Genomic DNA, 20428 nt, shown 5'->3' on the forward strand with positions numbered 1-20428 from the left:
CCCTCTGATGTCATGGGGCGGAGGGAGGGAGCAAGCGAGCGAGTGGTGCACAGCGCCCCTGTGCAGCTTTGACAAGTGGATCTGGATCGGGCCTCTCCAACTTCTTCATCATGACTCCTGACAACTGTGATTTCCTCTCTCCTGAGGCTGCTGGGGTGGATGTGAACGTGCTTCCTTTGCCGCCTCAATCATTGGTGTCTTTGGCCTGCCTCTTCTTCGGGGACCGGCTCTTGGCTGATCGGGTCTTGACCTTCTCCTCCTGGCATCCGTTTCTCTGGTCTGCTTCCTGCTTTGGCCCACTGGGGAAGGTCCTGCTTTCAGCCGCCTCTTGTCTCAGCCATCATAGGAAGATCTGGTCAGGATTAATGACAGGCCAGCTTGCCAGTGACAACACTATTAAGGCAGAGGCCAGCTTGCTGTTCTGACAACACTATTTTTGTTGAGTTTGTTTTAATTTTTCTTTTATCTTTTATTTATTCTGTTTGATTATAATTCATATATTCATCTTGTTACTTACTATTTATTTTTTGTAATTATCTCTAACTTTCCTATCTCCAATGGAGTTCCTTTCCTAATTTATCTGTATTTTATTGTAAACCACTTAGAACTGTAATATGCTTAAACTGTGTATTAAATATTAACAAAACATAAACATGGCCTGCACGCTGAGCGCCAAAGACAAGGCGGCCGAGGTGAGGAGCAAGATCAACCGGAGCCTGCACGAGGATGGCCCACCCCTAAGCTAGATGAAGAGATAAGAAAAGATGGCAGGGTTCCTAGGGAGAATCCAGTTTAAATATGCTTATGTTATTTTCAAAATTCTTTATAGCATTTTCACTCCTCTAGTTCTGCTATCTTGGAATCTTTATAGATTCTCTTTCACAAGGGGTGACCAACAACTCAAATTATCCTGTCCTTCTAGCAAAGGTATCAAAGGAACCAAGATCTTTGGCCATTCTTTGATCTTCAAGTTTCTTCAACTTTGGAACAATCTTCCACTCTTTTTAAGAAGTTCTGTCTCTCTTCCTTTTTTCGTAAGTCTTTTAAAACTATTCTGTTCGCTAAGTACTTTGGTAATTAATTTCCTCTCGTTTTTTTTCTCTCTTCCCCTATTGGCCTAAACTAACTACTAGTGCTGCCCGATTCAGGGGAAAAAAATTTCGATTCGATTCAACCTATTGAATCGATTTTTTTATTCAATTCGATTTTCCTGCCCAATTGGGTGTTTTTTTAAAACATCCTGGTGGGTTTATTTTATAGCCTCTTCACCCCCTTTGTCCTCTCCTAACCACACTGGTGCTGTGGTGTAAACAAAATAAACAAACAAAAAATACTTTTCCGCTCTCTGTTAAATCCTAACTCACGTTCGCGGTCTAACACCAGCTCTGGCAGGATACATGTTTCAAATCTGACATATTGTAATCACAAAACAGAAAATAAAATTAGTTTTTCTACCTTTTGTTGTCTGGTCATTATTCAAATCTTGTTGGTCCTAGGCTCTGGTTGCCTTCTGATAACTTACTTGCCAGGATCTCCTTCTTTCTTCTTTCTCCGTGCTAACCATCAATCTTCCATCTCTGTCCTCCCCTTCCGTTTCCCTTCCCTCTCCCAGAGGTCTGGCATCTTTCCTTTTTTTTCGTCTCCATCCACAGATCGACCTTCTCTCAACTACTCTTTCATCCAGCATCGCTTCCTCCTTCCCCACCACCCCAGGGTCCACCATCTCTCCCTTTCTGTTCCTTTCATCCCTAAATCCCATTGTCCACCATCTCTCTCCCTCTCCTCTGTTTTAGACCCATTATTTCTTCCCCCCAAAGTCCGGCATATGCACGTCTCTTTAAACCCCCCTTCCCTCCCTCCCTTCGTGTACTTCAACACCAGGGCCCCCTCCCCTGAACATCTGCACCCCCCCCAGAAGGCCTGCATGTCCCCCCCTGAAGGCCTACACCCCACCCTTGAAGACCAGCCTGTCCCCCCTGAGGGCCTGCCCCTCCCCCCAAGGGAGGCATGTACCATCCCCCCTGAAGGCCTACACTCCCACCATTGAAGACCAGCCTGTCCCCCCTTGTAGGCCTGCACTCCCCTGGAAGGCATGTACCACCCCTCCTGAAGGCCTACATCCCACCCCTGAAGACCATCCTGCACCCCCCTTGAAGGACTACAACCCCCCTCCCCACAGAAGGCCTGCACCCCCCCCATGGAGGGCTACACACCCCCCCCCCCTGGAAGGCATGCACCCCCCCGAAGGACTACAACCCCCCTCCCCCTGGAAGGCCTGCGTGTTTAATTTATCGAAATTCAGCAGCCTTTCCCTGCAGAAGAAGATCGCTGGCTCTAGCAATCTTTGTAAGCTGCCATAGGTTGTCTGAGTTGTCTTCTCTCTGCCGTGGTCCCGCCCCTTCTTTGACGTTAGAGAAGGGGCGGGACCGCGGCAGAGGGAAGACAACTCGGACAACCTATGACAGCTTACAAAGATCGCTAGAGCCAGCGATCTTCTTCTGCAGGGCAGGCTTCTGAATTTCAGTACATTGCTGCGGGAAGCCGGACACTAGCAGGTAAGCCACTTCCCAACTGATCCTCCCCGCTCACCCTCTAAAGCAGGAGCGGCAGGCCAGCAAGAGGCAGCGCTGCCGCTCCTGCTTTAGGAGCGAGGGGGGAGGGTCAGTCAATGAATCAGGAGGCCGATTTTTTGGTGGGGTAAATCGATTCGAATCAATTCACCCGAAGTGAATCGGTGAATCGATTCGAATCATGAATCGGGCAGCACTACTAACTACTGTAAACCGAGACGAGCTTTTCTGGATTGAAGTCTCGCTATATAAAGCCAAGCATTAGATTAGATTGGATTAGAGGAGAGTCGGGTCCCCGAATGAGTATGACTTGGTATCTTTGATAAAATATCTTGTATTGTTAATCTGAATTTCTCATTTGAAACAGAGAATATGAAGACAGGGAGAACGAGAGGGCACTCTCTAAAGTTAAAACTTAAGGAAGTTCTTCACCCAGAGAGAGGTGGAAAACCGGAACGCTCTTCTGGAGACTGTTATAGGGGAAAACATCCTCCAGGGATTCAAGACAAAGTTAGACAAGTTCCTGCTGAACCGGAACTTATGCAGGTAGGGCTGGTCTCAGTTAGAGCACTGGTCTTTGACGTAAGGGCCTCCACGGGAGCGGACTGCTGGGCACGATGGACCACTGGTCTGACCCAGCAGCGGCAATTTTTATGTTCTTATGTGCTTGTGGCATATCTTCTTGAATATTTCTTTCTTTTGCTTTTTTTTTTTTTTTTGGGGGGGGACTGAATTGCTCACAGCATTATAGTTTGTATTTTTTCTTGGTCTCATCTTCTGTTACTAGCTAAGGAAGGTGCCTAGCCTATATGAATTGAGAGAGTGAACTTAGTCCAGTTCTGAGGCTTGTAACAAGGACATAGTGAGAGAAAATATTACATTGTCAAAGAGAGTGAGAGAGACAGAAAGACCTGGAAAAAAGGTGGGAGGACTCAAAATGTTAGCAGAAGGAAGACAGAGGGAGAAACCTGAAACAAAGGGGAGGCAGAAGAGAGGGGGCAGATGTTGAACTTAGGGATGTATAGAGGGAAGAAAGAGACTGCAGAGAGGTGGAAAGATTCTGTACCAAGGAGGGAGGGAGGGAGGAAGGAGAGAATGACCTGGAAGAAGAAGAACAAATGGTGGACATTGGGGGGGGGGGGGGGAGGAGGTTATAAGCAGAAGAAAGTCAGATGCCTGGACCCAAGGGCCAGATTGGATGGGCTATTTGGTCTTTATTTGCCATCATGTTTCTATGACATGAGGCAGATGCTGGACTATGGGAGGTGCAAACAGAAGAGAGAGAAAGGGGGGAAGGAGGGGGAGACCCTGAGGAAGAACAGAGAGATGCAAGATCATAACAGAGGAGGGATAGAAAGAGAGACATGATGCCAATAGGGGTGGAGGAGAGAGGAAGAAAAGTTGGACTCATGGAGGGACAGAGAGAGATATTGGTTGGGAAAGAAATTGAAGTCCGGAGTAGAGGAAGCGTGCAGGAAGCAGAAAGAAAGAAATATTGGATGCACAGTCAGAGAATCATGAAATCACCAGAGAAAGGTAGGAAAAATGATTGTATTTTCAATTTAGTGATCAAAATGTTATCCAGTTCCTTTGATTACAGAATGATGAGCTCATACTAAATTTTATAGTTAAGGCCATATGGTTAAAGTCAAAATCCTCTGCATCTTACAGGACAGGATGTCCAAATTCAGTCATACAGACTTCTCTACACAGTGGATTACTTGTTACCAAATTGTTTAAGGATCTCAATAATAATTTATTTATTTCTATAGTACTACAGTCGCACTTAGCGCTGGATTTTGAAAATATAAGAGACGGTCCATCTGATTCTATCTAGTGTTTAGAAAACTAAGGATGCACTTAATGTTTCACATATTGGTTCTAATGTTTGTTTGTTTATTTATAATACATCTTTATCAAAGCGGGGTACAGTGTAACACACAAAATAAAATTAACATTCTGTACAAAAACATACAAAACATAAAAAGTTCACATTATATAATTCAAATCCATAAAATCAACATAACTATCCAATCACCAGTTCATCTTTTCCATTACCAACATTATCAATATAACTGCAGCACAATTTTAAAAATGATTAGAAATTCAACTAGCATACTTCATAAGGCAGAACAAATGACATTTCATCAGTTTTCTAAATTAACTTATCCTTCCCTGTTGCATAATGTAAGATTGAAGCTTATTCCAATCTTATTGCACATTATTTTACTTCAAGTAAACATAGAATTGCTTCAGTTATACCCCCAATTTTTTATTTTATTTGCATAAGAAAGGATCAGTTTCAACAAGGTGCCATAGTAACCGCCTGTAATCCTAATTATTATTTACAAAAGTTTTTTAGCATTACATATGCAGGAAAAAACTACATAAGGAGGAATTAAAAACTGCTCAGTCTTTAGCTACCAATAAATCTAGCAGCGGTTTTGCAGGATAAGTCACAAATACTTTATAATAAGCTGAAATTAGCAGACATATCTGTCATATAATACCTCTATCAGTTCTTCAATGGTGAGGTAATCCTCTATTTTGGCATTCCTCCGGTAGCCCCAAGACTTCTTGTCTATGGTCATGCAGTTCTCCCACTTGTGATTTAACAGGTGTCCTGGGTTGTAGCGGTCAGCACATGTATAGTACCCACCATGTTTGCATATGCAATCTTGTCCCCAGCGATCATTGGTTACCACTGTATCCCGAACTGGGCTGGATTGCAAAAGGAAAAAAAAAGTTTTTTAAAAATGGCACAAAGGCAGCAACTGAGCTAAAATTATAACAGTTCCTGAAAACAAACTGATGCAACGCTTTTGTACTTAAATATTAAGAATATGAAATGGTAACAGGAACAGTAGATTCAGAAAATTGCTTGTTATTTTATTGTGGGATTAATTTTAGAAGTCCAAACTAACTTAGGATAGGGAAACAAATAATCACCATTTTTGCATTGACTGTGAAATTTGTGAAGGATTTGTACAGAGGGTCGTGGTGGATTGCCTTTGATGCAGGAAGTTTTTCACCCCTGATGCAGCAAGAGTGAAATGGAGATTTCCCCGTCGGGTGGGCTGCTTATCCACGAGGCCTTTCTCCAATCAGGCAAATAAGCCTGATTGGAGACAGCTGGGACTTCGTGGACAGCTAAGGCTCAAGTTGCAATATTTCTGACTGTGCCTCTGGACTGCAATCTTTTTTCACACAATGTTTGTATGTGAAATTTTGGCGTGCTGGATGTGAGGTGTTTTTTGGGGGGCTGCTACTGTGCCTCATTTTTTCACCACTGTTTTTGATATAGTGAAGACACATAAGTGGAGTTTTTTTAGCCATATGAAGCTTAACTGAGGCATTTTCTCCACTTTTTTCTGTGTCTTCTTTTTTTCAGACTGTAGGTGTATGTGTGATGTGTGGGTGGCCTTGCAGATACTTGAATGTTCTATTTAGGGCACATTTTTGAGGTAAATGGTGATTTGTGTCCCTATCCTAAGTAACTTTGGATTAATTTTAGAAGCCCATACAAGTATAGGACAAACCGTGTCTCCTAAAAGCTTTAAAAATAGAAACAAGAATTTGGACCAGTGGTGGGACATTGGTTTTCTCACCTTTAGAAAGATACCACTTCTTGTCAAAACATTAGCTGTTGACAACTGTTTTATAAGTGAATTTTGTACAACTGGGGCTGCTCTTTAATGCCTCCACAATAAGCTGTGAATTGCTACTTTATGTAAGAACATAAGACCTGCCATACTGGGACAGAACAAAAGTCCACCAAGCCCAGTATCTTATTTCCAACAGTGGCCAACCCAGGTCCCAAATATCTAGCTAGATCCCAAGGAGCAAAACAGATTCCATACTGCTCATCCTAGGAACAAGCAATGGATTTCCCCCAAGTCATCTCAATAATGACCTATGGACTTCTTTTAGGAAATTATCCAAACCTTTTTTAAACCCCACTATGTTAACTGATTTTACCACATTCTCTGGCAACGAATTCCAGAGTTTAATTACAGGTTGTGTGAAGAGATATTTTCTCCAGTTTGTTTTATATCTACTACTTAGCAGCTTCATCACATGCCCCCTAGTCCTAATATTTTTGGAAATAGTGAACAAATGATTCACATCTACCCTTTCCACTCCACTCAGTATTTTATAGACCTCTATCATATCCCCACTGAGCCATCTCTTCTCCAAGCTAAAGAGCCCTTGCCGCTTTAGCCTTTCCTCCCAGGGAAGTCGTCCCATCCATTTTAGAATCTTCGTCACCCTTCTCTGTACCTTTTCCAATTCCGCTATATATTTTTTTGAGATACGGCATCCAGAACTGCACACAGTATTCGAGGTGTGGTCTTACCATAGACCGATACAAGGGCATTATAACATTTTCATCTTTGTTTTCCATTCCTTTCCTGATAATTCCTAACATTCTATTTGCTTTCTTAGCCACCACCACACATTGAGTCGAGAGCTTCAAAATATACTTAACAATGACACCTAGATCTTTTTCCTGTGAATAGATGTGTAGCCATGCAAGATTTGTGTTATGAAGTCAGAAAAGCTGGTGTGCAGTACTGGAAACTGACACAGCTGTGGCTTAGATCTGGTCTTTGCAGGGGGCACCCTTTATAAAATAACTCACACCTTATTCTGAGAGAATATATGAACAGCACCTATGTCTACAACTATTACTGATAGTCTCTCAGTCACTAATTTCATTACAAAAAGACTTAGGAACATTATATGCCCCTTTCACCTTATTGCTCCAGAAACAGCCACATTTATTCGCCCAGGACAAGCAGGTGGTATCTTTACATCTGGGTAACATTATCTCAACAGAGCTCAATGTAGACACTACTCAGCCCTCTATAGCTTTAAGAGGTTTACGCATGTACAAATGTCTTCCCGCCCAATACATGTGCAAGGGACTCTCAGCCTTGTTTTTTCCATGGAGCAATCTCCTCATCAGTACCTTTTTTCCTTGTATTTTTGTGCCTGCAAATGAAGGTATTTTTCTCATACAATTTGTTTTCTTCCCCTTCTACATTTTTTTTTTTTTTGCATTTTTAGACTTAAGTTTTCTTTGGGGGGGGGGGTTCATGGCTCCCAAGGCCCTCTTGGGCTGGAGTACTGAGCTCAAGTTGAGGTAAGCCCCTTCATTGGTTCACCATTGAGTTTTTTGATTTGCTGCCACTCTTTTTGACATGCCCCAGAAAACTCCCACTGGCTTCAAAAGATGCAAGACCCATTTGCTATACACTCTGGTGGTTGGATCCACTCTCAAAGGACTAGGAGCTACAGGTCTCATGCTTTGGTGTCCCCATGCTTGAGGCTCAGACCCTAGATTATTTTGGGAGGAAGGTTCAATCAGGCCTTTATGCTAGTCTCATACTTCCAGGACTCTAGCTCTACACAAGCATTTACTTGCAGAGTTTAGTCTATAGTGCACTAGATTTTGCAGGCACTTTCCCATAGGAGGAGGATGCTGAGCTTTGTCTTTTGGGCCAAAAGAAAGGCATGTTGGAAATATTTGGCTAAGGGTGCACATACAATACTTTTGACATTGCGTCCAGCCTCTCCACTTTAGGTGTGGAGATGCACGCAGATTCTCATGGCTGTGTGTCTGACCTTGGAGGAGGTGGTTACAGTGGTTAGTTTAGCTAGGTTTAAGAAAGGTTTGGACAAGTTCCTGGAGGAAAAGTCCATAGTCTGCTATTGAGACAGACAATGGGGAAACCAATGCTTGCCCTACGTTGCTAGCATGGAATGTTGCTACTATTGGGGTTTCTGCCAGATACTGTGACCTGGATTGGCCACTGATGGAAACAGGAGACTGGGCTAGATGAACCACTGGTCTGACACAATATGGTTGTTCTTATGAACACGGAAGACCTCAAGGCATCTATGCAGCTTGATTTTAAGTTTAGTCCAAATTTAAGAAAGCCCCTATAACAATCTAGAGCACAAAGTTTATACTTAAAAGCACATAGCCTTGGCAGACCTGGGACTTGTACCTGATAGAAGCATTGTCACCAGACAAAGGTGAGATGCAACATGGAACAGACAAAGATACCCTGCAGGTACCCTGTCTCTTACGTGTTTATTGTACAGCGCTGTGTGCCTCTGGTAGTGCTATAGAAATGATAAGTAGTAGTAGGTTACTTTGACAGTTGAAGAAGTTTCTAGCGGGGACTTGGCTTCTTAGAAGCCATGTCAGTGCCAGTGGGGTTGCTGCTTAACCCTCCAGAAAGTGACAGTTCCCTGGATAAATGAACTGGCTCAGACATTAGCCTTCTGAGAGAAAAATTTAGAAGTGCCCTCTGGTGAAGAGCAACAGATTATAGCTCTAATAGATTTTACATTAGTTCCCTATCCATTTGGCTCCCTATCCATTTCCACATACAGTTCAAACTCCTCTTATTGACTTACAAGTGCTATTCTGCAGTTCCTCAGTATCTCTCCTCCCTGATTCCTCCTTATACTTCTCCCGGGAACTCCGTCCTTCAGGTAAGTCTCTCTTATCTGTACCCTTCTCCTCTACTGCCAACTCCAGACTTTTTCCCTTCTATCTTGCTGCACCGTATACATGGAACAGACTGCCCGAGTCAATACATCAAACTCCGTCTCGGGCAATATTCAAATCTAAGCTAAAAGCCCACTTTTTAAGGCTGCTTTTAACTCCTAATTCCCACTCACTTGTAAAGTACCCATGTCTGTTTTATCATTCCCGCTATGAAAAAATTCCCTAACCCCTTTTTGTCCTGTTTGTCTGTTTTAATTAGCTTGTAAGCTCTATTGAGCAGGGATTGTCTCATACATGTTTAATGTACAGTGCTGTATATGTCTAGCAGAACTATAAAAATGAGGAGGAGTAGTGCTTGAGATCTATCTGAACAACCCCATGAAAAACGGAACATAATGCCATTTAAAAGAGTGAATACAAAGTCTCAGGGTGGAAGTTATAAGTCCTGAATATTTAGGGGGGGACGGGGCTCCACAAATATTGACACCTCTGATTTAGATCTAGTCTCTCCTCCTACATCACTAGTGATTTTTGACACAAATTCTGGAAACACTTACCCCCTCTTTTACTAACGCATAGCGCAGGTTTTAGCGCCGGCGGCGGCGATAACTGTTCAGATGCTCATAGAATTCCTAGGAACGTCGGAGCAGTTACCACCGCTGCTGGCGCTAAAACCTGCACTATGCGTTGGTAAAAGAGGGGGTTAGTGCTGAAATTATATTTTGGCATCACCAGAAGCTGTTTCGAAAGTTTGGATTTTTTCCAGATTATCTCAAGGGAAACCCTAGAAGAAACTAAGGCAAATTTCTGCTACTGAGACCTAGTGAATTACATCTGGGGGCTTTGTTTTTGATGTGGTTAAATATCACTCAAATAAAAATGTTTTCCTTGTTATATGTTTTCTAACTGCTGGGAGGTTGTCTGTGGACTTACTGAATGTCAGTAGCGTTAGTGCATCCCTTGTATCAAGTATTATTCGGTGTACTGGGCTGTCGTGATTGCCTTCAGTTTACATTTTTTGTAGTGGCTTCTTTTTTGGGGGGAGATCACCCATTTTAATTCTTGAGATCCTATATTGTTGTTCTTTATTTTCTTTGTGCACTATTTATGTACAAGGTTTACTTGGTTTGTAACTATAAAATTGCATAAAGAAAAAAATAAGAAGAAAGAAAAAAAATTGGTGTAAACTAAAAGGGGGATTTTATATATTGTTACCTAAAATAACCCAGGATTGGAGAAAACATAAATCTTAAATAGAGTGATATCCTACAAATGGTCAAATACTATGGCTAACAGCTGGGATACATCCTTACTGGGATATAATACTGCAGGAATAACAAGGCCCAAGCACATGGGCCAATTTAGAGCCCAACCAAACCTAGAATTTTTGGTTTCTACTGAAACTGAATCTGAAACCAAAATTACTACTATTATTAATTATTTCTAGAGCACTACCAGACGTACAAAGCGCTGTACAGAGTCACGAAGAGAAAGTTCCTGCTCGAAAGAGCCTACAATCTAAACAGACCAGACAGACAAACAGGATGCCAGAGTGGGGAATACAGTTAGGGAAGATGATTAATCTGCTGGCTAGGATGGTGAGCAGTGGGGAGTAGGGTTACGAATTGAAGGCTATATCAAAAAGGTGGGTTTTGGCTACTTGATATCAGCAGAAACCAAACCATGAACAAAAATATCCTCCCACCCAAACAAAAAGCCTCCTTCCTGGCAGCACTCCCCCTCTGCTATTAGTTCTGGCCTTCCTTCTCCCCCTCTCCCGTCAAACATGGGTATGCCCTCCCTGGGCCTACCTTAGGAAGCCTTGCTCCTGCCCTGTGCTGCTGTTTCCATGGAAATGGTTGCTGAGATTACCACAGAAAGCCCCAGCAGCCATTTTGCAATTAGAACCAGAATGGGCAAGAGCAAGTCTCCTACCTGTGCAGGTTCCAGCCACAAAATGGCTGCCGCAACCTCCCACAGCAGTCTCATGAGACTGCCACAGGAAGTCTCCGCAGCCATTTCCATTGGCGCAGTGGCATAGGGCAAAATGAGTGAGGTTTATTCCTGCCCCCAAAGGAGGCCATTGGACCACCAGGTGTCAAGTGGGGAGAAATCACAACAGGGGAGGGGGGAGGGGGCTGAGTTTCGGTTTTGGTGCCAAATCCCGTCAGCATTTGGCTAATTGATCCTTTTCTGTTATTATCTACTACTTTGTAGGGAGACCTTTTTATAATCCCTTAGGACTCTGCAGCTTTGTACCCAAAGCTTTGCAGCTCCCACCGAGTTTCCCTTTGGAAATATGGGGTCCCACACATAGAAACTGGGAGGAAGCCAGGGTCGCTCCTTTTCCATGCACAGGTAGAGAGAACCAATTTTCAAATGGATTTTCCTTGCATGTAAATATCAATTTACCCTTGGGGGAACTTCTTTGAAAATTGCTCCTATATTATGCTAATGGACTCCTAACAAAATCTCCTAATGTATATGCAATTTCAAAACTACATAGTTTTCTGTCTTTAGCTTACACATAAGAAGGAGGCATCCATGTAGTCTGATGAGCTCACATACTGGAACACACATTTTACTACCTAATAACGTTATCATAGTCCACAAAAATTACTACAATTTGCCCAATTATCAGAATTTGCAGACAAGCTAATATTTTCTTTTCTCAAGATTCTTTCTTAATTATTCTGTTTTGCCCCACAGCATCCCAAATACCTAAATGATTCTTAAAAGATAATATCCATAGATGTTACCTCTCATTATAGAGCCAAGCTAAGAAACCTGTGCTATTCCAGTACACATCTGGTGCATCTCCATCTCCATCTGACCATACGATTTCAGGTTGGTATTTGGTCACAAGCTCATATAGCTCAGGCAGTGACTTAGTAAATGAAAACATTCTTGTCTTGAACAAATTGCTTTCATCAGACAGAAAGAGAGGATTGAACCACTCAAAGAGAGAATGGTACAGTCCAAAGCGGAGGCTGGTCTTACTCCTAATTGCCTTAGCTAGTTCAGCCACAATGTCTCGCTTTGGTCCCACATCTACTGAATTCCAGTTCCAAGAATACTTTGAATTCCACAAGGTAAAACCTAGAAACATAATAAAAACAAATGTGAAAAATACGGTATGACTATATGAAAATGAGGAAGTCAAAATCCCAATGAGGCTATATCAGAGTTAAGAGGAAGAAAAAGACATGGCAAGCACAGCGATTTGTTGAGAAACTGTTAGTGCTTGCATTATAATTGTTTATGGAAAATTTACAATCTATATGTACAGTATGCAAGGATTGAATTATTGTGGAGGAGAATGTTTAAGTGATTTTGTTCATTATAATGGCCTGATTTATTCAGCTTATGATATAAACAAGAGGGATGTATAGAGAGGATATATTTTAAATTCTTATTATTTTTTTAATTATGTTGTACCTAACTCAGAGTGCTTTGAGTATATAGCAAGCAATAGGTACATTTAAATGAAAAAAAAAATTAATTGCTTAAATTCTTCTACCTAACATAGCCAGTTATAAAGTATCAGAATAAAACTTAGATAAATTAAAAATATCAGGCCTACTATTTGTGCAACCTGACTTAAATATAACCAGAGAACTTTGAATAGCAACTCTCCAGCTAAAATGTGCTCCAGCATGCTCTTCACTCCACTTATCCTGACAAGCAGTTAGCGAAGCAAAAATGTATGTGGTCAGCGGATTGACGAATTTACACAAAACATTGGTTTGGGTAAATCCAGAAGTTATGCAGTCAAATCATTTGAAAATCTGCTTCAGTTTAGTTAAAAAAGAATCTTAAGAACAAATAAATGCCAGACTGGGTCAAACTACCACTACTACTACCACCAGAGAAATACGCAGTGCTGTGCAGGGACTCGAAGGAGACAATTCCTGCTCAAAAGAGCTCACAAGCTAATCAGTCAAGACAGACAAACAGGATGTCAGGGTAGAGGTTACAGTTAGCAGGGGATGGTTAAACTGCTGGCTAGCAGGGTGATGAGCAGAGGACAGAGAGGAAAGGGTTATGAGTTGAAGGCAATCTCGAAAAGGTGTATTTTCAGGCTACTTTTGAACAAGGTAAGGGAAAGGGCGTGCTGCACAGTCACAGGTAGTGTATTCCAGGCATACGGGCGGCAAGGTGAAAGGAACAAAGTCTGGAATTGGCAGTGGTGGACAAGGGTACAGATAAAAGTAACTTATCTGAGGAAGAGAGTTCTTGGGGAGGCTTATAAGGAGACTAGAGAGGGGAAATACCGAGGGGCTGCAGAATGAACACACTTGTAGGTTAGTAATGGAAGATTAGGTTCTTACCTTTGGTAATCTTTTTTTCCGTTAATCCACAGAGGAGTCTTTAAAGTAGTGTTCAATTGTACCCGTGAACTAGGTCTTGCAGAAAATCAGACACATTATTTTCTGCTCCTCCTACTTAACAGAGGAACACAGAGCCCCCAAAAACAACTGAACAGGCACCAATAATTGATCATTAGCTCATCATAATTGCCATTAATTGAACTTAATTGAGAGTTAGGCGCCTAGTCCAAAGTGCATAGTAAAAAGAGGGCATGGTTAGGGGCGGATCGTGAACATGTTTTTGAATTAGGCACCTAGTTTTGACTTAGATGCCACTGTGCGCACCTGGCATAAATATAGTGTGCCCAAAGATTAGAACAGCTTGAGACTTGGTTTTATTCAGGATTGATAGTATTGCTTTCAATATATAGTACCCTATTTTCAGCTAAAAATTCATCTTAAGAGCTTAAAAGTTATGCTTATACATTTAGGCTTGCTATTCATTTGCCTAGATTTATGAAGCTAAACGTATGAGCCTAGTGCTGAAAATCAGCATTAGGCTCTCAACTTTTATCCCCACCGTAAATCTGCCCATTGTCCCACACTTTTTATGCTATTTAGAAGTTTTGCGACATATTGAATATAGTGAAATTCTGACTATAAATTTATGCAGTCAGCCCTAGTAAATTTTCAAAAGTTAAGAGCATACAGTAAGGTGATATATCAAATCCTCTCCCCTTAATATTCAATATTTGTCAGGCGGCAGTAGTACTATTAATTTCTATAGTGCTACTAGAAATGCACAGTCCTGTCCACATTATATGCAGGTGCTTTGTCCAAAGTGGGTCACAATCTAAGTTTTTGTGACTTGTCCAGAGTCACAAGGAGCTGCAGTGGGAATTGAACCCAGTTCCCCAGGTCATAATCCACTGCACTAACCATTAGGCTACGCCTCCTCTCCGAGGTGTGAGCTGGAAGAAGGCTATGTCTGGTTGGAAGAAAATGATGAGGTAGTAGATCTGGGATCCCAATGGGCTGGAAAATGCTAGGGGAATTCACTTTTCTTTCAGAATATTAGAGCTGAAGGCATGGTAATGCCTGAGCTTTTCAGATGAGAGTAACGATGCATAACCCTAGTACCCACTGGATACAAGACAGAGGCTACGCATGAGACACCAATATAACCATTCCATCTGGCTCTCTACCAGACAGCAGCCTCAGGGGGGAGGGGTGGTCTTGCCTTTACCTACTCACAGCTGAACTGTTTGTAGATCTTCCCAGATACAGTATTAGGCCCCAAACCAAAGCACAGAACCCACACTACTACCACATGACACTTTGTTATGCCCCACAACCCTGCTGGGCAAAAATAACCAAAGCGAGAGATGTCAGCCACCTCAATCATACACTTACTTCCATCTCTGTGACATTTCTAGCCATGTCTTCCATAACTCTGGTAGTCATTTCTAACAGAAATAGGGGTGGAAGCTTAAAGTTCTGCAGTGCCGAATACAGACCCCCTAACCAAAAAGGATCTCCCTTTTTTGGGTTTGTTTGTTTTCTTTTGAATACAGACCCCTAGCATAAAAGAGGAGGATGTATGAGCAGAAATAGCTGGAAGCCACCTAGCTCACCTTCATGATGCTTTGATGTTAGAACCATGTATTTGGCGCCTGATGCTTCAAAAATATCTGCCCACTGATTGGCATCGAAGAACTCTGCTGTAAACAGAGGACCAAAATCTTCATAGGTGAATCCAGGACGGTAATTTGCCTTCATGAAGCGCACATAGCAGCTCATATGTTGCTTCTGCCAATACCACCTTAAAGAGATTTTTTTTAAAAACAAAAAAAAACTAATTTGTTTAAGTCATTAATAGTTTTTCAACCAACATAAACAAAGAGTATAAAATAGCATTTTGCAATGACTCCATAATAACACTTAGAAATAACAAAATGGCTGATGTTAAGTACAACACGGAGAGTAAACGTACAATATTAACCTATTTTTAGGACCTCTTAACACCCAGAACATTGCTCAAATTTCTTTCATGCCCTTACTGGGGGTAGTGTATTCATCATTGGCCCTTTTTTCCAATTATTTTCAAATCTGGCTATCATACTCACTCGTGTGTGCATTCAAAAAAAGAAAAAGGAGGAAGCATTTTTGCCTGACGGTTTCACACCTTGGTTTCCTCAGGGGCCGTGCTACTTCCACAATAGTGGGTATGATAGCCACATTTGAAAATAATTGTAAAAAGGACCAAGGGCATGAAAAAAATCCGAGTAATGTCCTGGGTGTATGAGGTCCTAAAAATAGGTTAATAATTTACAAGTTTACTCTCCATGTTGTGTATCATCAAGATTGGTGTTTGAGTAACTTAAGATTTTCAAGCTTGATGTTAAGCACAACCATCCAATACATTTGCAACTTACACCACAACCCAAAGGAGCAGGGTGGAAAGAACATAAAAATTGCCATACTGGGACAGACCAAAGGTCTATCAAGCCCAGTATCCTGTTTCCAACAGTGGCCAACCCAGGTAACAAGTACTTGCTGAGATCCCAAGAAGTAAAATAGATTTTATGCTACTTATCCTATGAATAAGCTGTGGATTTTCTCAAATCCATCACAATAATGGCTTATGGACTTTTGTTTTAGGAAATTATACAAACCTCTTTTAAGCCCTGCTAAGCTAACTGCTTTCACCACATTTTCCGGCAAAGAATTCCAGAGTTCAATTCAGATCTTGTTTAAAAATTCTTTAATATTGGGTTGGACTCCCTTGTTTCTGTGGAACTCTGATGTGATCCTTGAATACAGGTTTGCTTGTCATTGGTATCGTATGCTGTTTGCAAAGTTTTCCAGCAACAGCACAAAAACCCATAATTTACGTGGATTGATAGGATAGGAAGATGCTCAAGGAGAGTAGCTTTCATTAAATTTAATGTTCTTCCTTTGAAAAATGTTCATTCCATTAGTTCCATTAACTCAGGTTGAGTATCAGAGCTTGTACAAAAGAATGACATGCAAAAATCTCTTTTCCTTTAAAAGAAAACGGAGTGCCAAGAAAGGTCCCAGTAGTTTATGATTTAACAGAGGAGGAGCACAATCCCCTTATAATGCAATACAGTATATATTATTCAATATAGAAAATGCGACATCATTCACACCAATATCACATCACTCATCACAAAAATGTTTTTCAGATTACTTCAGGATGACTTTTGACTTGGATAAATGGACTTAAGCAACTTTAATAGGAAGAAAATTGAGTAAAAATGAAAACATCTCTGATGCCATTGAGGAACTTCACAGGAATGGATATATAAATATCTAGGAGTAGAGGAAGGAGCAAATAATCTAGTATAAAGAACTGAAAGACAAGGAAAGGGTATTACAGGAGATTAAAATTGATATTGAAAAGTGCTCTAATAGTAAAAAATAAAAAAACAAGCCATCAATCCGCTTGTGCTTCCTGTACTCTTATACAGCTTCAGAACTGTAGACTAATATTTTAAATAACTTGAAAAAATTGGACATACAAACAAGAAAGCTCTTTCATGCTTACCAAGCCAAGGCAGTACATTCCTAGTGCTGGCGGAGGAATGGGTCTCATCAAAACAGATTATACTTAAGAATTATCATCATAGGCCTCCGGGCCTATTTAACATCAACAACAGCCCGACACAGGATCCTAATTATCCAACTAGATCTTTCCGCCGCCTTCGATCTAGTTGATCATACCATACTACTCCAGATACTTGATGCAATAGGGATCTCAGGGGTGGTTTACAACTGGTTCCAAGGATTCCTTAAAACAAGAACGTACAGAGTTAAGACAAATGATACGAAATCTAACCTATGGTCAAATCCATGCGGAGTCCCGCAGGGGTCTCCACTATCGCCCATTCTGTTCAATCTCTTCATCTCCTCCCTCGGTACCACTTTAGACAACCTAAATGTAACATCATTCAGCTACGCAGACGACATAACTATTCTCCTCCCCTTCGAAACCCAAGACCACACCTCAACAGGACACCTGGAAATAATACTGGAAGAAGTAGAAAAATGGATGACAAACCACAAACTGAAACTAAAATCGGACAAAACCAAATTCTTAATGCTTGAAACGGACAAAAACCCATCCATAACAGACCTGGAAATTAAAGCAACCAAATACCCAATCCAGACCTCACTCAAAATCCTGGGAGTGCTGATAGACAGATGCTGCACTATGCAGACTCAAATCAACAAAACTACCCAAGAAGCATTCTTCACAATGCGCAACTTAAGAAAAATAAGGAAATTCTTTGACAAAGAACACTATAGGATCATTGTACAATCCCTGGTACTAGGTCTTGTGGACTACTGCAATATCCTATATCTACCATGCCCCACAAACATGATCAAAAAACTACAGACCGTTCAGAACACAGCTCTCAGACTAATCTACTCCCTCGGAAAATTTGACCACATCACCAATGCCTACCTAGATTCACATTGGCTACTGATTTGAGCCAGAATTCAATTCAAACTATACTGTCTACTCTTCAAAGTAATCAACGGTACTGCATCTGCCTATCTAAACGATCGCCTAAACCGTAACCTTCCACCCAGAACAAGAAGAACACTGACACCATTCTCATACCCACCACTCAAAGGCACTCATCGCAAAAAGCTTTATGATAACCTCCTAGCAAAGCATGCAGCAAAACTCGAACCCTCCATCACCAAATTGTTAACCTCAACATCTGACCTCAAAGCATTCCGTAAAGAAATCAAAACACTGCTGTTCAAAAAGTATATACAATCTACCTAATCTCCCTCTCCTCTTCCCCAAGAAATCAAAACACTGCTGTTCAAAAAGTAAAAACAATCTACCTAATCTCCCTCTCCTCTTCCCCAAGAAATCAAAACACTGCTGTTCAAAAAGTAAAAACAATCTACCTAATCTCCCTCTCCTCTTCCCCACTTACTCCGACCAGGCTCTGCTCACTCCCGGGCACCATACCCTCAATCGACCAATAAAAAACGGGAAAAAAAAAAAAAAAAAAACAAATGCCAAGAAAGCTACCTGAAACCTAAATCATCCTACCAAAACCGACTATCTACCAACGTATGGAAACAGACTACTTGCTATGTAATGTAATGTAACCTGATTTATCTTCCCAATGTTATTAAGTCTATACCCTCATTCTCTTATTAAGTCTATACCCTCAATCTGTATTCTCCAATGTCATGTACCCTCCTGGAAATGTCCAGTTCTCTTCTTATGTAATCCGCTTTGAACCGCAAGGTACAAGCGGAATAAAAATCACTAATGTAATGTAATTCAAGTGCACAAAAAATGCAGAATTACGAGAGCAAGCATCCAGAATCTAGTTCTATAATTAAACATGAGCAGGCCTTCTGACTAGTGCTGTCTGATTCACCAATTTGAATTGATTCACTTTCTATTTAAAAAAAAAAATCTGACTCACTAATTCAGTGAGTCCTGAGTCCTGACATACCTCCTGGCTTCCTAAAGTAGCAGCAGCGGTGGTGATAACTAGTATTGGCACAGGTAGCATGGTGAACAGGCTTCTCCTGCTCTGCTCTGCAGGGGCCTTCCCTCTGCAGCATCACTGATGACATCATTGATGATGTGGCAGAGGGAAGCTCTGGTGGGCAGGCCACGAGAAGCCTGTTCATTACTGCCACTGCTGCTGCTACTTTAGGAGGCCCGAAGGGGGGGAGGGATCGGTTGGGAGGTGCTGCACAATGGAATAGGTAGGATGGAAAGCTGCTGCACATGGGGGGAGAGAGGAAGAATTGGTGGAGATAGGTTGGAGGAGAAGAAGGGAGAGATGCAACAGAGATAGAAAGGAATGAGAGGGAGATATCCTGCATATGGTGGAGGGGAGAGGGACATGCATTGAGAAGAGAGAGGAAGAAATGTTGGACATAGGGTAGAGGGCAGAGAGAGATGGTGCATAGAAAGAAATGGTATACATGATGATGGAGGGGAGGAAAGAAGAGATGCTGCATGGAAGGGAATAGAGAGGTTTGAACCAGGGCACAAGGTGGGGGGGAGGGGGGGGTAGAATAGAGAGAGACGGCAGACAGTGGGAAAGAAATGTTGGATATGGCAGTGGAAGCGAAGGTACAGAGATGGAAGAGGGATGATGAGCACAGAGAAACAAAAAAATGTCAAATGGGCAGAAGACCCTGGTGAGCAAGTTAACAGAAGACAAACAGAAACCAAAGCCTGGGACCAACATGATTTGAATAATAAAATCACCAGACAACAAAAGGTAGAAAAAATTATTTTGTTTTGTGACTTCAATATATCAGATTTGAAATGTGTATCCTGCCAGAGTTGGTGTTAAGACAGTGAGCATGAGCTAGGACCTAACAAAGGGAGGAAAAGTCTTTATTTATTTTGTTTATATTACAGTGCCGCATAGGGCTAGAGAGGGCAAAGGAGGCTAGGATGGGTAAAGAGGCTAAAAAATAAACCAAAACAAAGACGTTTAAAAAAAAAAAAATGCCCTAATGGGTGAGAAAAGTGAATTGAATCAAATCGAAAAATCAATTCAAAAGGACAAATTGAATCGAAAAACTTATCTCTAAAATCAGGCAGCACTACTTCTTACCAACAGAAGGAATGAGAATCCACCTGTAAATACAGAAATGAAACCAACAGAATATGTAAAGCAGAAGAAAATTTTCTGTGAAGAAGATAATCAGCACTAAATACATAATAATGGACAAAGTCCTCTAGATCAGTGTTCTTCAACCTTTTTACACCCGTGGACTGGCAGAAAAAAAAGAATTATTTTGTGGACCGGCAAACTACTAGGACTAAAATTAAAAAACCCCATTTCCGCCCCATCTCCGCGAGCTCGGTCCCCACAAATCATCTGATCCCATCCACACAAGCCTCAGTTATGATTTTATATTGAATGTATTTTATTAAAGTACAAAAAGAAACAATATTCTGTAGAATTGTCATTTTATAAATACAAATAATTCAGAGCAAG

The 20428-nt window shown here is 41.4% G+C and overlaps 1 protein-coding gene across 7 annotated transcripts in view; it reads right to left on the reverse strand.

Annotated features, from left to right (window-relative positions):
- The window catches only part of FUCA2 (alpha-L-fucosidase 2), a 55290-nt gene that overhangs the window by 29350 nt on the left and 5512 nt on the right, over nt 1–20428 (reverse strand). For 5 of the 7 annotated variants that reach the window (XR_004538890.1, XM_033939113.1, XM_033939114.1 and 2 more), the window contains exons 2-4: nt 15038–15225; nt 11853–12192; nt 5081–5291 (exon numbers count right to left, since the gene is read on the reverse strand). Coding sequence is in view for 6 of the 7 variants with exons in the window: in XM_033939113.1 (XP_033795004.1) it covers nt 5081–5291; nt 11853–12192; nt 15038–15225 (739 nt within the window). In the remaining variant the exon portion in view is untranslated. Of the gene's footprint in view, nt 1–5080; nt 5292–11852; nt 12193–15037; nt 15226–16974; nt 17306–20041; nt 20065–20428 lie in introns of those variants that run through there. The other 2 variants (XM_033939117.1, XM_033939116.1) reach the window with 2 other exon arrangements.

The sequence above is a fragment of the Geotrypetes seraphini genome, chromosome 3 (genome assembly GCF_902459505.1).
Source record: "Geotrypetes seraphini chromosome 3, aGeoSer1.1, whole genome shotgun sequence".
NCBI lineage: Eukaryota > Metazoa > Chordata > Amphibia > Gymnophiona > Dermophiidae > Geotrypetes > Geotrypetes seraphini.